Source organism: Ochotona curzoniae, unplaced genomic scaffold, assembly GCF_017591425.1.
Source record: "Ochotona curzoniae isolate NIBS_2020 unplaced genomic scaffold, NIBS_Ocur_1.0 contig_2927, whole genome shotgun sequence".
Lineage (NCBI taxonomy): Eukaryota > Metazoa > Chordata > Mammalia > Lagomorpha > Ochotonidae > Ochotona > Ochotona curzoniae.
In genome coordinates this window covers 1643021-1660502 of record NW_024465654.1, presented here as the reverse complement: position 1 = coordinate 1660502, position 17482 = coordinate 1643021, and the positions used below count along the sequence as shown (strand labels likewise).

The 17482-nt window shown below is 50.0% G+C and overlaps 2 protein-coding genes across 2 annotated transcripts in view; both read right to left on the bottom strand.

Moving 5' to 3' along the window:
• DYRK4 (dual specificity tyrosine phosphorylation regulated kinase 4) overlaps positions 1-2522 on the bottom strand; it is a 34960-nt gene extending 32438 nt beyond the window's left edge. The window contains exon 1 of the mRNA XM_040978760.1: positions 2485-2522. Within this exon, the coding sequence (XP_040834694.1) occupies positions 2485-2522 (38 nt within the window). The remainder of the gene's footprint in view (positions 1-2484) is intronic.
• A 1652-nt stretch (positions 2523-4174) lies between these two features.
• RAD51AP1 (RAD51 associated protein 1) lies at positions 4175-17377 on the bottom strand. Its single transcript, XM_040978763.1, has 9 exons — positions 17285-17377; positions 14154-14203; positions 12579-12720; positions 11374-11483; positions 9472-9558; positions 8819-8968; positions 6973-7152; positions 5572-5718; positions 4175-5006 (listed from the first exon to the last, which is right to left on the bottom strand). Exons 1-9 carry the CDS (start codon positions 17299-17301, stop codon positions 4870-4872), a joined length of 1020 nt encoding a protein of 339 aa, XP_040834697.1. The 5' UTR covers positions 17302-17377; the 3' UTR covers positions 4175-4869.
• Positions 17378-17482: the final 105 nt, after the last annotated feature.

Here is a 17482-nt window from a genome sequence, read left to right as displayed (position 1 = left end):
CATCAATGGGTGACTGTCTTTTTGCAGAAACTAATCTGATTGGTTTCTTGGTTTGTCCTGTGAGGGTCTGTTGTTGTTGTTTAAATGTCTTCCAAGAGTGAGGACAGTGACTTGTTTTGTACAACTCTTCTGAAGAAAGAGATCTTGAATAGTTGAGACTAATCAAAACCTGTGACAGAATGAACTACCGTGCACATCATCCTGGTTTGCAAGGAGCTGGAAGTCTGGGGCAAGGCACGCACACACACACACACGCACACACGCACAGTGTTCCCACATCGCCATGCTGCATGTTAATCCGTACATATGCCCTTTCTAGGGAGACAGGACCTCCATGACAGAGAGGAAATGGGTTTCTTGAGTTTGCTCTGTTGTGATTAGATCGTCGTGACGTTGGGGCTGCCATGAGGCACACGCTGTGGCCATTTACGACATACATGGATCCCTCCTGCATTTCTGCACTTGGGGGGCCATGCATTCATGCATTTAACTGACACACACACAGCAGCCTGTAAGCACTTCTGGCCCCCACTGCACAAGGCTCTGAAACGCTTGAGAATTCCCGCACACTCTTTTGAGCAGGTAGAGGTTTTAAGGACCATTTTACTCATTTTCCCACGGCAGTGGGCCTCCTGACGGCACCCTGGGCAATGACCCTGGCTATGCAGGAATACTTCCATGACACAGTGTGCTGTTTTCCTGGGCAACCCACTGTCCACTCTGCTAATAACGACACCTGGTATTGGGTAAAATGTGTGTTGGAAAACCTTATTGAGCAAAGCATCCCACTCCACTCCTTGCTATCAACCTGCTCTTCTACATGAGCATTCTAGAACGCTCGGAACTTGAACAGTAAAAAGTGTTTTTCCCTCCTTTGCACCTGCTCGTCTCCAGGCATTCTTGGGGCTTCTCTGCTTTGTACTTTTCATACCCTCCTGGGAGAGAGAATCCAGGCCTGACCGAGGGCCAGGTTCAGACTGCTTCTATTTCTAACTCTCTAAACGACCTCTCTTAAAGTAGCTACCGTATTCTAGAATCTAGCTTATGTTCTAGTCAGTGCTAAGTCAGCCGATAAGACTTTGACAAACTTGCCAGACTCCATTAGCTGTTACTATTAGCCATCTATTAATTACAAATCAATTAACTATTACAGTTAACTATTAATTATCTACTCATTAATACAGTCGATGTCAACTTCTGCCCTTTTAATTCATCACAACATACTCATGGGGGTTCAAAACTAAAATTTCTGGGTCTGGCACAGTGGCCTAGTGGCTAAAGTCCTCACCTTGCACACACTGGGATCCCATATGGGCGCCAGTTCTAATCCCTGCAGCCCTGCTTCCCATCCAGCTCCTTGCTTGTGGCCTGGGAAAGCAGTCGAGGATGGCCCAAAGCCTTGGGACCCTGCACCCATGTGGGAGACCTGGAAGAAGTTCCTGGTCCCTGGCTTCAGATTGGCTCAGCACTGGCCGTTGCGGTCACTTGGGAAGTGCATCATCGGACGGAAAATTTTCCTCTCTGTCTCTCCTCCTCTCTGTATGTCTGATTTTGCAATAGAATGAATAAATCTTAAAACAAACAAACACCCCTAAGACTTCTAACTTCCGCCAGTGGGTCCTTTGCAGCTTTAAGAAGTGTGTGCATTTAGCCCGTTTGCAAGGAATACAAAGCAGGAGAAGGCTCAGTGAGGAAGAGGCTTGGTGGGTCCGCTACCCAGCACCCTCTGCGCAGGTTCGCAGGGTTCCCTGGAACGCCTCGTTAGCACATACTCACCACCACACGCCGGCTCATGCCACACTTATCCCTTCCAATGGGCCCGACCTTTTGCCAGGGCTTTAAGCCTCAGCAGCAGGGTCTTTTCCGTTGAAGACTGGGGACGCGGTCAGTCAGAGGGGTCCCGCAGCCCTGACGGATGCTGTGGCGGGTTGGTTTTCTCCAAGTGAAAGCATTGCTGAGGCTGGGAACTCCGCGGAGCGGGAGGCGGCGAGCGCGTGGCTGCTGGGTGTGGAACACGCACCGCCTCTGCCTGCTCCGTTAGCGGGGTGCCCCGGGCGCCTCTGCCTGCTCCGTTAGCGGGCTGCCCCGGGCGCGTGGGCGAACCTTGAGGCCCGTGGCCGTGGACCCGCTGGTGAATAACCCGTGAACGGAAGGCCCCAGTGGCAGGACGCAGTTCCGCGTGCGAAGTGTCCGGTCAGGCTTGGAAGCACAGGTTCCAGGAAGGTCGCCAGGAGTTCCCGAGGAATGCCCTAACTCCGGGGGCGACATTCTGTTGACTGGGGACGGCCCGAGGGAGGTTCTGGGGGGCGCGCCCCAGGATGGCGAGCCTGAAGGGAAGCTCTCAGGTAAGCCCGCCCCTCTCCGTGCTTCCACCCCTCACTCCGGAGGCCTTTCTACCCTGGTCCGAAGGCCTCACTGGGCCCCAGGTAGCTCCGGCCTGAGCGCTCGACCCATCCAAGCCCCGTCCCACTCCCAGGCCCTTACTCTGTTCCGGTGGGCGTCGGGGGTGGGAGGAGCTGCATGAGGCTGGCGCAGACCGCCCGCCCAGGGCGCTAGGGCAAGTCATGGGACCTGGTTGGTGGAGGCCACACCCCCTGCCCGTCGCCATGGAGACGGTTTCCGCCCTTTTTGTGACTCTTAGGACTGAAAGGGCTTAGGTTCTGGTCCGGTCCCAAATAAAGCACCCTTAAACATGAGCCTAGTGGGCAGGCGCTGTGGCTCAACAGGCTAATCCTCCACCTTGAAGCACCAGCAATCCATGTGGATGCCGGTTCACGTCCCTGCTGCTCCATTTCCAATCCAACTTCCTGCATATGGCCTGGGAAAGCAGTCCTTGGAACCCCGCCCCCATGAGGGAGACCCGGAAGACTCCTGGCTCTCAGCTCAGCTCTGGCCTCTCAGCTCAGCTCTGGCCATTAAAGCCTTCCGGGGAGTGAAGCAGTGGATGGAAGATCTCTGTCTGGCCTTCTCTCTGTAGATCTACCTTTCCAATAAAAGTAAATAAATCTTAAAAGAAAATAGTGGTCAGCCACGGAAAGAATGCAAGAAAGAACAAATCTGAAGAGCCAGAGCACACAAGAACGCTGGGTACCACTGCTGCCCGCACTCAGGGGCAAGGGGTCAAAGGTGCACGTGGGCAGGTGCGATCAGGTTGAAGAAGCAGGTGGAGGCCAGCCAGCCGCACTGCAGCCTGGCAGCCAGGCAGGCAGGTGAATGTGTGTGCACTGCACCTGTTGGGACAAACCAGTGAGGATGTTTCCGCATAAGGAAGTGGAAGCGCACACCGTAGAGAAAGTGGGTGTAGGCGGCGACAGGAAAGAATACAAACTTGCCAAACAGCAATGAGCAGGCAGGGACGTGGGAAGAAAAATTGTAAAGGGGGCACATGACCCCCGAAGTAGGATGCTTCCATCAGGGTATGATGGACAGGGGGGCTTGGAAACAAAGGACACCAGGCTCGGCCACAGGAACCACTGCTCCTTTCAGCCGGGCCGCTTTGATCACAAAAAACGAATGTGCAGCAAGATGGCAGAAACGGCTCGTCAGGCTGATGCCAGCTGACCAATCAATGCATCGGCTCCTAACAGGCTCCTGATGTGTACTGCTGAGCTGGACCAGAGAGTAGCTCAGGACTCTGTAACTAGATAATACGGTTTTTTTTTAAGCTATATTTATTTTTTGTGGGGGAGGGGAAAGCAGAGAAAATGAGACAAAGATCTTCCTTCTATCCACTGATTCACTTCCCAAGTGGCCACAACGGCTGGAGCTGAGCTGATCCAAAGCCAGGAGCCCAGAGCCTCTTCTGGTTCCCCCACATGGATACAGGGTCCCAAGGCTTTGGGCCGTCCTCGACTGCTTTCCCAGGCCACAAGCAGGGAGCTGGATGGGAAGCAGGGCCGCCGGGATTAGAACTGGCGCCCATATGACATCCCGGTGCATGTAAGGTGAGGACTTTAGCCACTAGGCTACCACACTGGGGGTCATTGAAATTCTTACCATAAATACAAAATACACATTACAGTTCTTACAACAGATTCAGCTCTCTGCTTCCTGAAGAGGTGTGCTCCCTAATGTAATAACACAGATGACCGAGTACATGGAGCCTCTCTTCAGAGTGCTATCTTAACATCACGAGGTTATGAAACACCACCCCCCCCGCCCGTTTTGTGTGCAACAGGCTCACATTCCCTGCAAGGACTTCAGGAAATGCACACATTCACAGATACCTGAGAAGGGATCAATCAAAACAGCACTTTCACTTTTATTAAAGGCTTTGACAAAGACGACTTCATAAAATGTCAATTCTATTCGCTACACAGTGACCATCCGTTTAGGATCCACAGACTACTTAAATCACTGTGACCTGCAAGATACTCACTGCAAAGTGATTTGGGTAGAATACAAAACATCTTTGCAATAAAACTGACCATTAATGAAGCTTAAGTAGTTTGGAAACTATCAGAAATGTCTCCTGAAAGCCATGGAGATGCTTCCCTGGCCAGGGAGCTCCAGGCAGAGCGAAGGTGTCACGCACTGGCTGGAACAGACAGGATGTAACTGGAACAGCACGGGATGCGACTTCCCTCCCTGTCACACCGAGGCCACACACCAACAGTGACTTCTGATGTGCAAGAAGACAGCACGTGCTCCTCAGGAGGAAGTGGCATGAGCAGGTAAGTCATAAACAAACCTCTTCCTGGAGGCTTGAATAGCTTTATGGAGAACAGAATCACCGACGGAGAGAACGTTTATACAACACAACACGCCATGGTGCAATGTCCCCTCAAACACGGAGATGACCACAAATCAAGTACATACACATGGGGAGAGCTGGGACCCTCTGCGTCGCAGGTTTCTTTGCCAGCTCCCTCAGCTACTGGCGGCACTTGGGTGCAAAGGTTTAACTCGAGCCAAGCGGGACAGGCCAAGGCGGAGACTCTGGTTTGGCGACTTCACCGTGGCTCCTGCGAGCGGGCTGCTGCTGGCGCTGCTGCATCCAGACGCCGCTGAAAGAGAGCAGGAAGTGACACTGACCATGTCTGACACCTCTTCCTCCTCATTAATTTATAAGCAGCAGAAGACAACACACACACACACACACACACACACAGAGGTAAGCCTCACTCTGCTTTCTGGGGGACATTCACCAATAAACTGGATCTGAAGAGTGGAGAGAGCCCCGGCGAGCACCACTGTCTATCTGTCCTCGTTCCTGGGAGCCAAGCTACGGCACCAAAAGGCCAACCATGACAGGTGCAACACGCATGCCAAGAGCACGGAACGCTGCTCAAAACAGAAAATACCATACGGATTTCACGGATCTCTGACACAGCGCTTCTTTCGGCCAAGGACTAGACTTCAGAATTTTTAATATTGGGGGAAAAAAATAAACAATTTGGATAATAATAAAGAAGGAATGGCTAAATAAGTGAAGATTAGCAACTTAAAGCTTGGTTTTAAAACAATATTAACAATCTGGGGAAATGGCTCAGATACTTGGGTTTACACCTGGAGGGAGAAAAAAAAGATCCGCCAGAGGTCCCTGCCCTTGACCGCACGCACGCGCCGTACCTGGGGGCACCCACTTGGGCCTCTTGCTTTCGGCTGCAGCGTTGTGGGTCTGCAGCGGCCTCCTGGCGGCCTCTGCAGGGAGGTGAGGCTGCCTGGGCGGAGACTGACTGGTTTTGATGGCAGATGCAGCAGAGCTGACGGAAGTCACTTATTTGGAAAAATACACATAGAAGACTGTTAGATTGGAAGGTAAGAGTTTTTCAGTCTAGCATGTATGCATAAGCATTACAGAATCACACAAACTCACCCCAAATTCAAAAGGCAGCATCACAAATGTGGAGACATTTGCTGAGCGCCCAACGCTACCCGTCTCTGGGAGCATTTATATGCCAGGCGGTGTGATAAGAACACGCTGCCTTTCACCCGCTCCGACGATGCTGGCACAGAATGGAGGGGCTAACGTAAGTGCCTGTAGTGTGATCGCTGGTAAATGTCTGAGCCAGGATTAGAAATCAGATTTGACTGCAAAGTCTGTGCTCGAACCGTTACATAATCGTGTTCTCATTCGTAGGCATCAATGAAATGCTATGCTAGAATGACAGAATATCGTGCTAACCCACGGATCCAGCTCTGAAGGAGGTTCTATGGACCGGTCACTTGAGAGAGAAGGATAAGAAAATAGACATGTGTCCAGTGCAGTGTGTTAAGAAAAACGATGGACACTAGGGGCATGCCCAGGGGGACAGGAAGCTAGTCTATGCCTACAAGTCCCAGGGAGATGTGAGCACGGTCTGAGCCAAATCAAGGCTGAAATCACGTGGCTGAGCTGAGCAAGTCGGCCAGGGGGAGTAGAGCACGCAGAACTGAAGAACGAGACAAGCTGCAGAGGCAGTACGGACTCAGTGCGGCTGCAGCAAGGAAGGAGTGAGAGCAGACGGCAGGCCATCAGTCTCGTTGATCGTGGATCACTCAGGACTCCTAGAAAAGGAGTCTGAGCTAGTTCCAGCCAGACATGAAGTGACTGCCTTTTGCAAACATCGATCTGGTGGTAGGGCAGGGCAAGCAGATGACTCTGCGGGCCACTATGGGAATCCAACAAGTGCGTGCTGAGGGCCTGAACTAAGGTGGGGACGGGAGAAAACGTGGTCCAGCGGCTGGAGCTCGTCTCTGAATGACACACTTGGGTTCAAACAGCAGATTTAAAATTCTCAAATCTCAAATGATTTAGCTGCTCTGCCAGAGCCAGCAGGGGGAGGCTGTGAGATGTGAAGGACCACGCACAGGAACCAGGAGCAAGGCTCCGGCTCTCTGCGTTCTGCCCTTGCCTGGCCCTCCTGCTTCCCTGTACGCACTTGAACTCGCAAGGAGCACAGGCCAGGTTGAGACGGATGCTGCGAACGTGCCAGACAAAACCAAGCCGACCTGATAACATTAACATTAAATAGTTGGGAGCGAGCTCACCCGAAGCGTTGCACTTGGATTTAGATTTCTTCTCTTTCTTTCCTTTCTCCTTCTTTCCTCCTGGGGATTTCGCCTTCACTCCCCGTTTTTTAATTTCTTTAACTTTGCTTTTTCTCACGGTGAAGTTTTCATCATTATCTTCACTCTCTCCATAATCAGAGTCATCTGTGGGATCTTCACCTACGACACGAGAGTGCACAGCTTACCTTGGCGCCATAGAGCACGGCTCTCCACACCGCACCATCACCCCACCATCTGCACCACGCTCCTGGACGCCTCTGTGCTGGGCACAGCACTGCAGGGGCTGACAGCATGGGTACCCGGGGTTTGAATCCCAGCCCCTCCACTTCCTGTGGCATGCCCTCACACAGGTCTACATCTTCCTCTGTGTCTGTGCCTCTTCATCTCAAGAGACAGAACAAGTGGGGCTGGCATCATGGCACAGTAGGCTAAGCCTCCACATGCAGCAGTGCCGGTATCCCATAAGGATGCCAGTTCATATCTCAGCTGCTCCACTTCCCATCCAGCTCCCTGCTTATGGCCTGGGAAAGCAGTGGAAGACAGCTCCTGTGCCCATGCGGGAGACCTGGAGGAAGCTCCTAGCTCCAGACTGGCTCGGCTCCAGCTGGTACAGACAAATCTAGGGGATGAAGCAGATGGAAGACCACTCTCCATCTCTCTTTCTCTTTGTAACTCTCCCCTTCAAATAAAAATAAATTTTTAAAAAGGGAGGGTGGTGATAAGTACATTAATGGGACTGTTGTGCAGATCGAGCCAATCTAAAAAGTACTGGCAATAACCAGCGCGGCTGTGGCAGAGCCGGTAAGCCGCTGCCTGCATTCCACACAGGTGTGGATTCAAGTTCCACTGCCCTGCTTCACGTCCGGCCCTGCCAGTGGGCCTGCCTCCATTTCTTTCACTCTTTCTCCTCTCTTCTGCAGAATAGTAAAATGAACCCAAAGCATCACCTTATTATATTTCCACATACTTTAGAATAGAATGAATCTCTAAAAAAACACGGACACTTTCTCATGCAACGATGGCATTCCGACATGATGGACAGGTCTTGGCATCACGTTCTACGTAGTCTGCATTCAGCTTCTAGCACAGAGCAACACCTTCTTCCCCTCGCCGTGACTCCGACAAGAAGTAACCAGCTCAGCGGTCCTACAGAATGCCTCCACTGGAGGTTTTTCCATTGCCTTCTTTGTTTCTCCCTTCCTGCTTCTAGCTGATCTTGCACTTTCTGTGGGCTGGGGCTTTGCTCTCAAGGCTTGATTAGATGAACTCCTGCCCTTTCTGAGGTGAGAACATACTCCTGGGTGAGTGCCTGTACTTTATACTGGATCCTATCAGAAAGCACACGAGACTACGGCGCCTCTGCTTGACTCTTTGACGTCAGCCTGCAGTTTGCACAGTAAAGAGCCCGTTTGACCTGATTTTTGAACACTGAGACAGAACACTTTTGCTGCCAAATGTCATGAGTTTCTACTAGCTGTAAGGATGACTTGTGCGTGGGTCCAAGCCCCTCCGGCGTGAGCCTCCTCTCTGACGCTCGTCCCCAGCAGGCTCCTCTCTCTGCACCTGTGCTGTCTGCTCCCCTGCGTACCTCGAGCAGTCCGAGATGCTATTCCAGCCTTTCCGTCTGCCTCAATGTGACTCACCTGTTCAAGGCCTGGTTTGGAGGGTGCCTCCTACACACAGCTCAATCCACCTGTCCCGTGTGTTTCTCCACTCTGCACACCCAAAGGCGCAGCACGGTGCCCTAAGTGTATCGATAACTCCGGGGAATGTTCTCCCGGTTCCTCGGAGCTCATTTTTTTTTAAAAATCAGGATATGACTTACTGGTTGCAAACTCTGGTTCAGTGTCACTTGTACTGTCGCCATCACCCTCTTCCTCGAGAGTCTTCCTCTGCTGCAGCACAGCGCTGGACGCTGCTTTGCGTTTCCTGGCGGCCCCACCGACGTCGTCTTCCTCAGTAATCGTATCCAAATCTTCAGGAGAGACAGAAGAAGTCAACGGGAGGCTCCTGGCAGCAGCAATCATTTCGGGAACAGCAGAATGGACTCTCACATATCTGTCGCTTTTCTTTGCCAAGCTCTGCCCCTTCCTCTGCTTTTAATCACACCTAGGTAGCCCAGTCTGGGTCATACATCGGTACCCTGGCAACACAAGCTGGTCTGAAAGATTAGCCCAAGCCCAACGCTGAGTTGTAGCTCAGGAAGTTTCAAACCGGAACTGGGAAGATGCATGCCCTTTCTTCTGGGGTCAACCACTCCAGAGCAGAAGCCAGGACAGCTACAACCCCCCAGCTGGGAGGAGGCCAAGTCTGCGTGTAAGAGAACGAGACCAGCACACGAGACACAAAGGCTCGCAGGTAAGGAGACCCCGAAAAGGAGACCCCCCTGTTTCTAACCACAGCTTCAGGACTTTAAATCCAAGTCAGGAAAGTAGCACTGTCGAAAACATAATTACTAATATAAAAAAAGCTACTTACCTATGGAATCGCTGGTCACACTGCAATTAGAGACACGCGGAGGCTTCAGCATTGCTTCTGTTTCATCGCTGTTGCATTTCTGCATGTCTATATATGAAGAATAAGAAAAGAAACTCAGATGTACTGGAGTGGGGGACGTCTGGCAGACAGACCGCACAAAGCCTGCACGATTCCTTTAGCCTGGCCCCGACAAAGCTCAAAATCCAATACATCTGTCATCTGTGGCAGGCCAATTTTTAAGCTCATGGCCCATGAATGATGTCACAAATATCCAAATGGCTCTTGGCTGAAACAAAGAGGTTCCCCACCTCTGACCTAGAAGTTAGATTAGTGTTAGAATAGAACTGCATCTAGACACAGACATACAGTTCCCACGCACAACTGGCCCCTGAGCCTCCCTGGAGAGCTCAGCCTGTGGGGAGTTGTGCCCTAAAAGGAGAGACGTGGGGCCGATTCAGGCTCGCCCACGTGACCCTTGGCTATGTGACCATAAGCAAGTTGCTTTTCTAGACTTGACTTTTTCAGGCATGATATGGAGATTAAAACCACTTAGGTTATTATGGGAGATGAAACATTGAGCTCATGTGGAAACTGCCTATTATAAACAACCGATAAATATTAACAATCACTGCTGTGTAGGCAAGTTCATGCTTTTCTGAACAAGAGTCCCCAGTCACTAGAATAACCTTAACACAAGCGGAAGTGTTGTAGGGGCATTTAAGTTGTGATCATCGGTACTAATGCTAGTGCCAAAAAGAGTGTCATTAAACCAGTAGTGACACTTTTTTTTAAAAGATTTATTTATTTTTTTTAATTGGGCAGTCAGACGTGTATATTGAGGAGGAGAGACAGAGTGAAAGATCTTCCATCTATTGATCCATTCCCCAAGTGGCCACACCAGCCTGAGATGAGCCGATCCAAAGCCAGGAGCCTCTTCTGAGTCTCCCACATGGGTGCAGGGTCCCAAGGCTTTGGGCTGTCCTCGACTGGTTTCCCAGGCCACAAGCAAGGAGCTGGATGGGAAGTGGGGCCGCCGGGATTAGAACCAGTGCCCATAGGGGATCCCGGCATGTTCAAGGTAAGGACTTTAGCTGCTAGGCTACCGCGCCAGGCTCGAGTAGTGATACTTCTAAGGGACTCCTACTGTAGTTTTTACAGTGTCTTTGTAAGAGAGGAACAGAATTCAACATCTCAACTGTGGATGTGACACATGAAGGTTAGTGTTCAACACTTCTTCCCTTTTCGTCTTGCTAATCAAACTGTTTCATTTGTAAATATGAGGCAGTACTGATTTGAAAAACAAACACACCAAAAGAAAAAATAAAATAAAAAGTATAAAACGCAAGTTATACCTCTGAATAATGGGCTAAACCATCTTCCTCCTAGATAAGAAGAAGTTAAGCCCAAACAATTTCATCTGAAAAGCGAGTCGTGCTTTCGGGATACTGATGTGTGCGCAGTGTCAGCACTGACCACCTTGCCCGGCTGCCAGGAACACCAACAAAATCCAGACATCTAGACGTCACTCAACTGGGCTCTGAGATCGACCAGCACCTCTAATCTTTATGTTATAATAAAAAATTACTACTGTTACATGTGCCACTAATTTGGATTTGCAGAAAAAGGAGGCAGATGGTTAGGATCTGATAGATCAATTCATCTGGCCAAGAAATTCAATTTTTATTCTGTATCCAGACAGGATTTGAACAGTGGGCTCGTGGTCCAGCCCCTCCAGCTGAGCGTTAAGCAGAGAGGCGTGAATGGTTACGAGACATGCACAGCTGGATGAGCAATGGAATCCAGCTGAAGCCACAGCCAACTGGTTATCCTAAACCCTAAGGCTCCAAAGTTTGTGAAGACCCAAAAGTGGTCAGTTTCCAAGTTCAACAGAGAAAAGCATACTTCTCCCCTGAGACTTCTGCACATCTTCGGTGCTGGGCGGAAGCTCCTTCACGGACAGAGCTAGTGCCACCTCCAAGTCCCTCCGGTAGAGTTTTTCATCCAGAGCCATCCTGCAATAGAAATACAAATAACGATGGGCTTTCAAAGACATCCAGCTAGCTGAACGGCCCAGTCTCAGATCTTTCTAGATAACTATTTAAGAGTTGCTAATCACATTAAAAGAAAATATTTTTTCAATTATTTTCTTGAAGACAGCATGGCAGAGAGATCATCCACTCCATCACCCAAATGGCTCCAATGACAGGGCCAGGACAGGGAGCAGGCAGGGGACAGGAAGTGCTTGTGTCCACCCGCGCGTGGCAGCGACCCAGGCACTTAGGCCGTCTTCCACTGCCTTGGCAGCCACGCTAGCAGGAGGCAGCATGGGAAGTGGAGCAGCTGGCACTCAGACGGGCACTCAGACACTGGCTGGCAGCCTTACAAGTGGCACGGACCCCGCACAAAAACATGTTTTCATACTGACTCATTTTCTTTTCCTACTACTTGTACAGATTTTGTCACCCTTGGGTTGTTTTTTCCCTATATTCCAAACTCAGTGCAAGAGTCTTAAAAATAAAGAGGGGGAAAGACAACAGCATGATCCAGGGTAAGTTTCCCTATGTTAATTAACTTCTAATGCAATGATACACTATACGTTCATAACCCACTTACACTCCTGTTTTGCCGTGTCTCCTCTTCCTGCAACGCTTCTGGGGATCTCTGGGGATCTCGCCCTCTCAGCTCCCTCACAGAAATTCTGTGTCTGGTCTGGAAACTCCAAGACCGCCTCACTGATAAACTCACATAACAAGAAAACTACCATTTCCCTGCAGAAAGCTCCGCACCTCAGTCCTTAGAACTGTCCCTTTTAAAGCACGCGCTCTGGTATGATTGGAGGACTTTGGAGACAGGCTTGTGGCCTTGTGGCAGCCCTGCACAGCTTGTAAGCTTTGCAATGATTATTGTCTGAATATTTAAGTCTATGTTTCCCTTTTTCAAGTTTCAAGTCAGCTGGTCAGAAGGGGTAAATTTTGGCAGGTTCTCCTACATACACAGGGTAAGACCTCTGCATTTCCATGAGTTCTAATGTAAACCGCCAGCTGGAATCCGGTGTCGCTGCCCAGCGAATGCCTCTAACCCCACATCCTGTCTGTCTTACCTCTCACCTTTTTTTAGGGGTCTTCTCTTGGGGTGGGATGTCTTCCACCTGGAGATTCTTCACGTTTGACTTTGGCTTGTCTGGTTTAACCTCCTTCGGGGCTGTTCTGGATTTCTTGTGCAGAGGTGCATTTGCTGAGACGAAATCATCTATTTATGTAAGAAGTGAAAATAAAGATTGATTTTTTAGCAGCTGAGTTCGTTTCAGTGGGTATTCAAGTATACTTTCTACAATTCAAAAATCATGGCTAGCATTGTTCGGTTTGTCTTGCATTCTAACTCTTCTGTTTTAGCCTCTCGGTGCTTTGGCGGCCTTGTTGAAAAATAGCAATCCATCAAAAATCAATTTACTTTAAAAATGGTAAAGGCAATTAGGGTAGCATATGCATGTAAAACATACACCTGCACCAACTTGCAAAGGCCTTAGGAAGGCTGCGGCATCTTATCATATTAAACAAAACAGAAGGAGATTATGTTTACGGCAGCTTCCCAGTGCAGTCCGACGTCTCCCAAGGCCCATTCCCTGCTTCTCCACGGGAAGCAAGGCCCGTCAGGAGGAAGGGGCAGGAATTCCTGTCTTACACAGCAGCATCTTCCCTGTTCATCTTCCTACGCTCCTAATTTCTCCTAATTTCTGGCACAGAGATGCTTGTTCCCAGGCCGGCACTGTCTCTCACGGGCTTGCTGGCTTGCGTTGCTGGTCCCACCAGTCCTCGGAATGAGTCCTGGATACTCAATGCAGAATTGCTGCTGTGGCTTTTAAACATATACGATCCGTGTGAGCACACCATACCTTCAGGGCCAAGGTAGGCTTAATCATTATTATTAATACATGCTCCTCTTACGTGCCTTCCCATGCAGGGGCATAAATTTAACTGAGTGACAAATGAACACAAGCAATGCTTCGTGTCTGGAACGTAAATGGCAACTTACACGTATTTGCTGACAAACTAATGACAGTAACAAACAGCTAGAAATGACATTGCACAGTATCTTCTTCCAGGCTCTAGGCGTACATACATAAGGTTGTGTCCCGGGCAAAAGCAGATTCTTTCAAACCCAGAAATTTCTAAATATTTTACACACAGAAAGCTCCACAGGTATCAGAAAGAACCAGAATATCTACGTCAAAGTATGATGTAATCTACTGTGAAGTTCTTCAACCCTCTGAGCGTCCTGGCAGCAGAGACGGGCAAACACACAACCCACGCAGCAAAGCTGAAGGCCAGCCTTTCTTCCTGGTCTTGTTCTATATTGCAAGTAGTGGAAATTCTTATAAAAAATCCTCTAACACGTCTGCATCTCATAAAGGCACAGTTCCTTCTCCGGGGAAAGCAGGAGGTGAAATTTAATCCGAGAAACAGCGTGAGAACACAGCTCAGGCCCCGTGTGTTCGTTTGTCACTCACGGGCACCATCCTGTCAGTGTCCTTATCAGCACCACTACTCACAATCCTAGGGCCCTTCTTCTCGCCAGACTAACTTCAAATGCAGTCGGAGAATCTTTCATCTGTGAGCTACAAATGTTGCACATTCCGAGGAAATGCAACTGTACATCTTTACACAACAACAGGTTCCACTTACCATCACTGTCCGAGTCTTCAAACTGTGAGTAGTTGACCGGCTTCTTCTGTCTAGGAACAAGAGAGAAGTGAGGCGTTAACACCCATGGCTCCCTCACTTGCACCCCACTCCCTATGACAAGTAACAGTCTCAAATAATCAAAAATGTGTTCAAACTCTCTGAAAAAAATACCTACCTCAAAAACACCTGTATTTTCACAACAGGGATTTAATATTAGCCGAACTAGTTCAAAGGGTGAAGTACATGAAACCATCTATCCTAGTGTCCTAAACCTTCCCCGGACTCTTGGCCCCACTTCGCGGATGCGGCCATGTCTTCCGCTGACCCCCTCGGAAGGACAGCATCTCCCAGCTTATGTGAAAAAATGGAGCTGAAAAGATAAGTTGATTTTGATGCAAAATGAAAATTTAACTCCATGCAGAATTCTTTCATAATCTGCATTTTCCATCCACTTTTGGAGGCATCCTGTAAGGTATACCTGACTTACCGGACATGGAAAAACCATTTGGATAACTTGGCAAAGTAAGAAAAATCCATATAATTAACAATTAACGACTACAATTTATATGCTGCTTAATTGCTACTGGGAATCTGTAAGTTCCTCTCGAATGAACACTTTTGTTTTTTATATGCATTCTATCATCCTTACTAGATACAAATTTGTGCACATGACAATCCATTCTTTTTCATCTGTCCACAAAATATTGCTTTCATCATGCAGTGGGCTCTTCAAATGGTAAGTGACCTTGTTCCTGCCAATGGAAACGAATCTTTAAACCACACGAAAGGGTATTAGAAAAAATTACAATTAAAAAAACAAAAAGGTATATCTGTGCTCTCTTCGGCAGCATATATACTAAAACTGGAACGAAAAAATTTGCATTTCCCACATCCGGGCGTCGAAGCGCTGAATGACAGGGTCTTCTAGTCTTGGTCTCTATCTCTTTCTAAGGTGCAAATGTTCTAGTGTCAATATTCAAGCTTGCCGGTCGGCTGTTCCTTCACGCAATAATGATGTTCCATGACAAAGAAACACATTCCACTGACAACCCACCTTGCAGGTGCTACTCCTGGGGCCCGTCTGCTGCAGGTGCAGGGCTTCAGGGCTACTGCCACTGCCTCACACTCAGCAGTAAAACAGAGCGCTCAGGTTGTTCGCCTACTCTGCAGAGCCCAAGAAATCAGGCACATACCATGTGGAGTCCTCGGTCTTAGATATTCTGAGATTCAATAAGTAAAATGCAATCATGAAGGGGCCCGGAAGGTGGCTTAACACACTAAGCCTTTGCTTGCAGTGCCAGCATCCCCTGTGGGTGCCCGCTCTAGTCCTGGCTGCTCTACTTGCAGCCCAGCTCCCTGCTGATGGCCTGGGAAAGCAGCAGCAGATGGCTAAAGTCCTTGGGCCCCTGCCAACCCCATGTGGGACACCCAGAACAAACCCCTGGCTCCCAGTTTCAAACTGGCTCAGCTCTGGTTGTTGCAGTCGTTTGGGAAGTGAACCAGCAGATGGGAGATCTCTATCTGTCCCTCTTTCTCTCTGTAACTTTACTAAGTAGAAAAACAAACAAATCTTTAAAAAAAAAGAAAACAGGAATGCAATCACACACAGCTCATCGTTGAGGCCACTGTCATGCGTGTGCAGAGCCACTGTGGTGCCTGTGCGGAGTGCCAGCTGCCTTCCAGCCTGGCTTTGCAGGTGACAGAACAGCGGAGGCGGGGAGCAGGTCAGGCTTGGATACAATTTTGAGAAGAGTTTTAACCGCAAAGACCTCCTGAGACTTTCAAGGCCCCCAAGGAGTGCGAGGAATACACTTTCACAACTGTGTTTTTTTTTTCAGAGTCTGAATCTTTGCTATGGGAATGTCTGAAAATCATTTCAAATTGAAAACGGCTGTGATTCTCCCACACCGCGTGTTCCTCGTGTTTCCCACGACCCTACACACAAAACGCATCCACCGAGTGTCTCAGACTAGAAATCTAAGCCACCCTCCTTGATTTTCCCCCCTCATCTCATCGCAAAGATCACTGCCACCTCCACTTCACGACCAGGTTCCATCAGCAAAATCTACCCCAACTTCACGTTCCATTCCACATACACCAATAAGAACCCCCTCCAGACCACCACCCCCACTCCTCACAGCCTACCAAGTGGTATCCCTGCTCCCACGCAGGTCACCCCACCCTCCCCCTCATTCTCCAGCAGCTGCCAGGAATCGTTGGAACAACAAAATTAAACTCCTCTCTCCTCCTAGGAAAAAAAAAATCTCTACTGACTTTCCATGGGAATTGAGATAAAATCGAAACTTCCTGACGCTGAGATCTTACCAACTCAGACGCCTGCTGTTCTCCACCCTAATCCCCGACACCCCCCACCCCCCACTTGAACGCCACAATCCAGCCTGCCTGGCCCCACTCCCCCTGTCACCTGAAGTGTCCCCTGTTTTGACGTGACAAGTTCCCCCTCTTGGTTCCTGTTTATCGATCACACGTACTCTACCCTTAGAAAGCACGTCCTAACCATTCTATTTGCATCGCGGTTTTCCTCTTCTGGACTGTAAACGCTTATTTCGGGCCCCCTAACCTCTCGTCTCCCCCACCCCTGAGAACGTAACCTCCAGCACCTAGGGGCAACACAGACGCAGCGGATATAACCAATAACCTCACTGAAGGCATGGACGATCCGATCGTGAGGAAGCTCATGCAAAGCGCGGAGCATCCCGAGCCGGAGGCTCAGGGTTGACCACTGAGTTAGTGACAAGCTGTGCGACCCACAACAGCTACGCGGACCTAGGAACTGTCAGTCGACCAAAGAGGAAGATCGATACACTATATGGAAGCATTAGCTGCGACGTGCCAATGAAGTCACACCCAGGCGGGTGTTCGGTCCCTGGTAACGCGCTCTCCAAACGCTGGGAGATGCTCTCCTTCCGAGGGGGTCAGCAGAGGACATGGCCACAGCCGCGAAGTGGGGCCAAGAGTCGGGGAAGGTTTAGGACGCTAGGATAGATGGTTTTCCCGGGAAACCAGGACCCATTCCACCAGCGTCGCCGGCCTGTCCCTCCATCCATGTGCAGAACCAGTCCACAGCGCCCTCCTGCTCCGTGTCCGCATCCAGGCTGGACGCCACTCACCTCACGGGCCGCACCATGGTCCCTTCCCCAGGCAGGGCACCAGCAACGGTCCGCTTCTTCCAGTCCGCCGCGGCAGTTTCAGTTCCCGCTCAAAGCCAGAGACCCCGGCTCCCCGCCCCGCCGCCTGCAGCCCGCCAATCCGCACCGGCCATCCCGCCGCGGCGCATGCGCCCTGAGCGCGCTGCCCGCCGTCCCCAG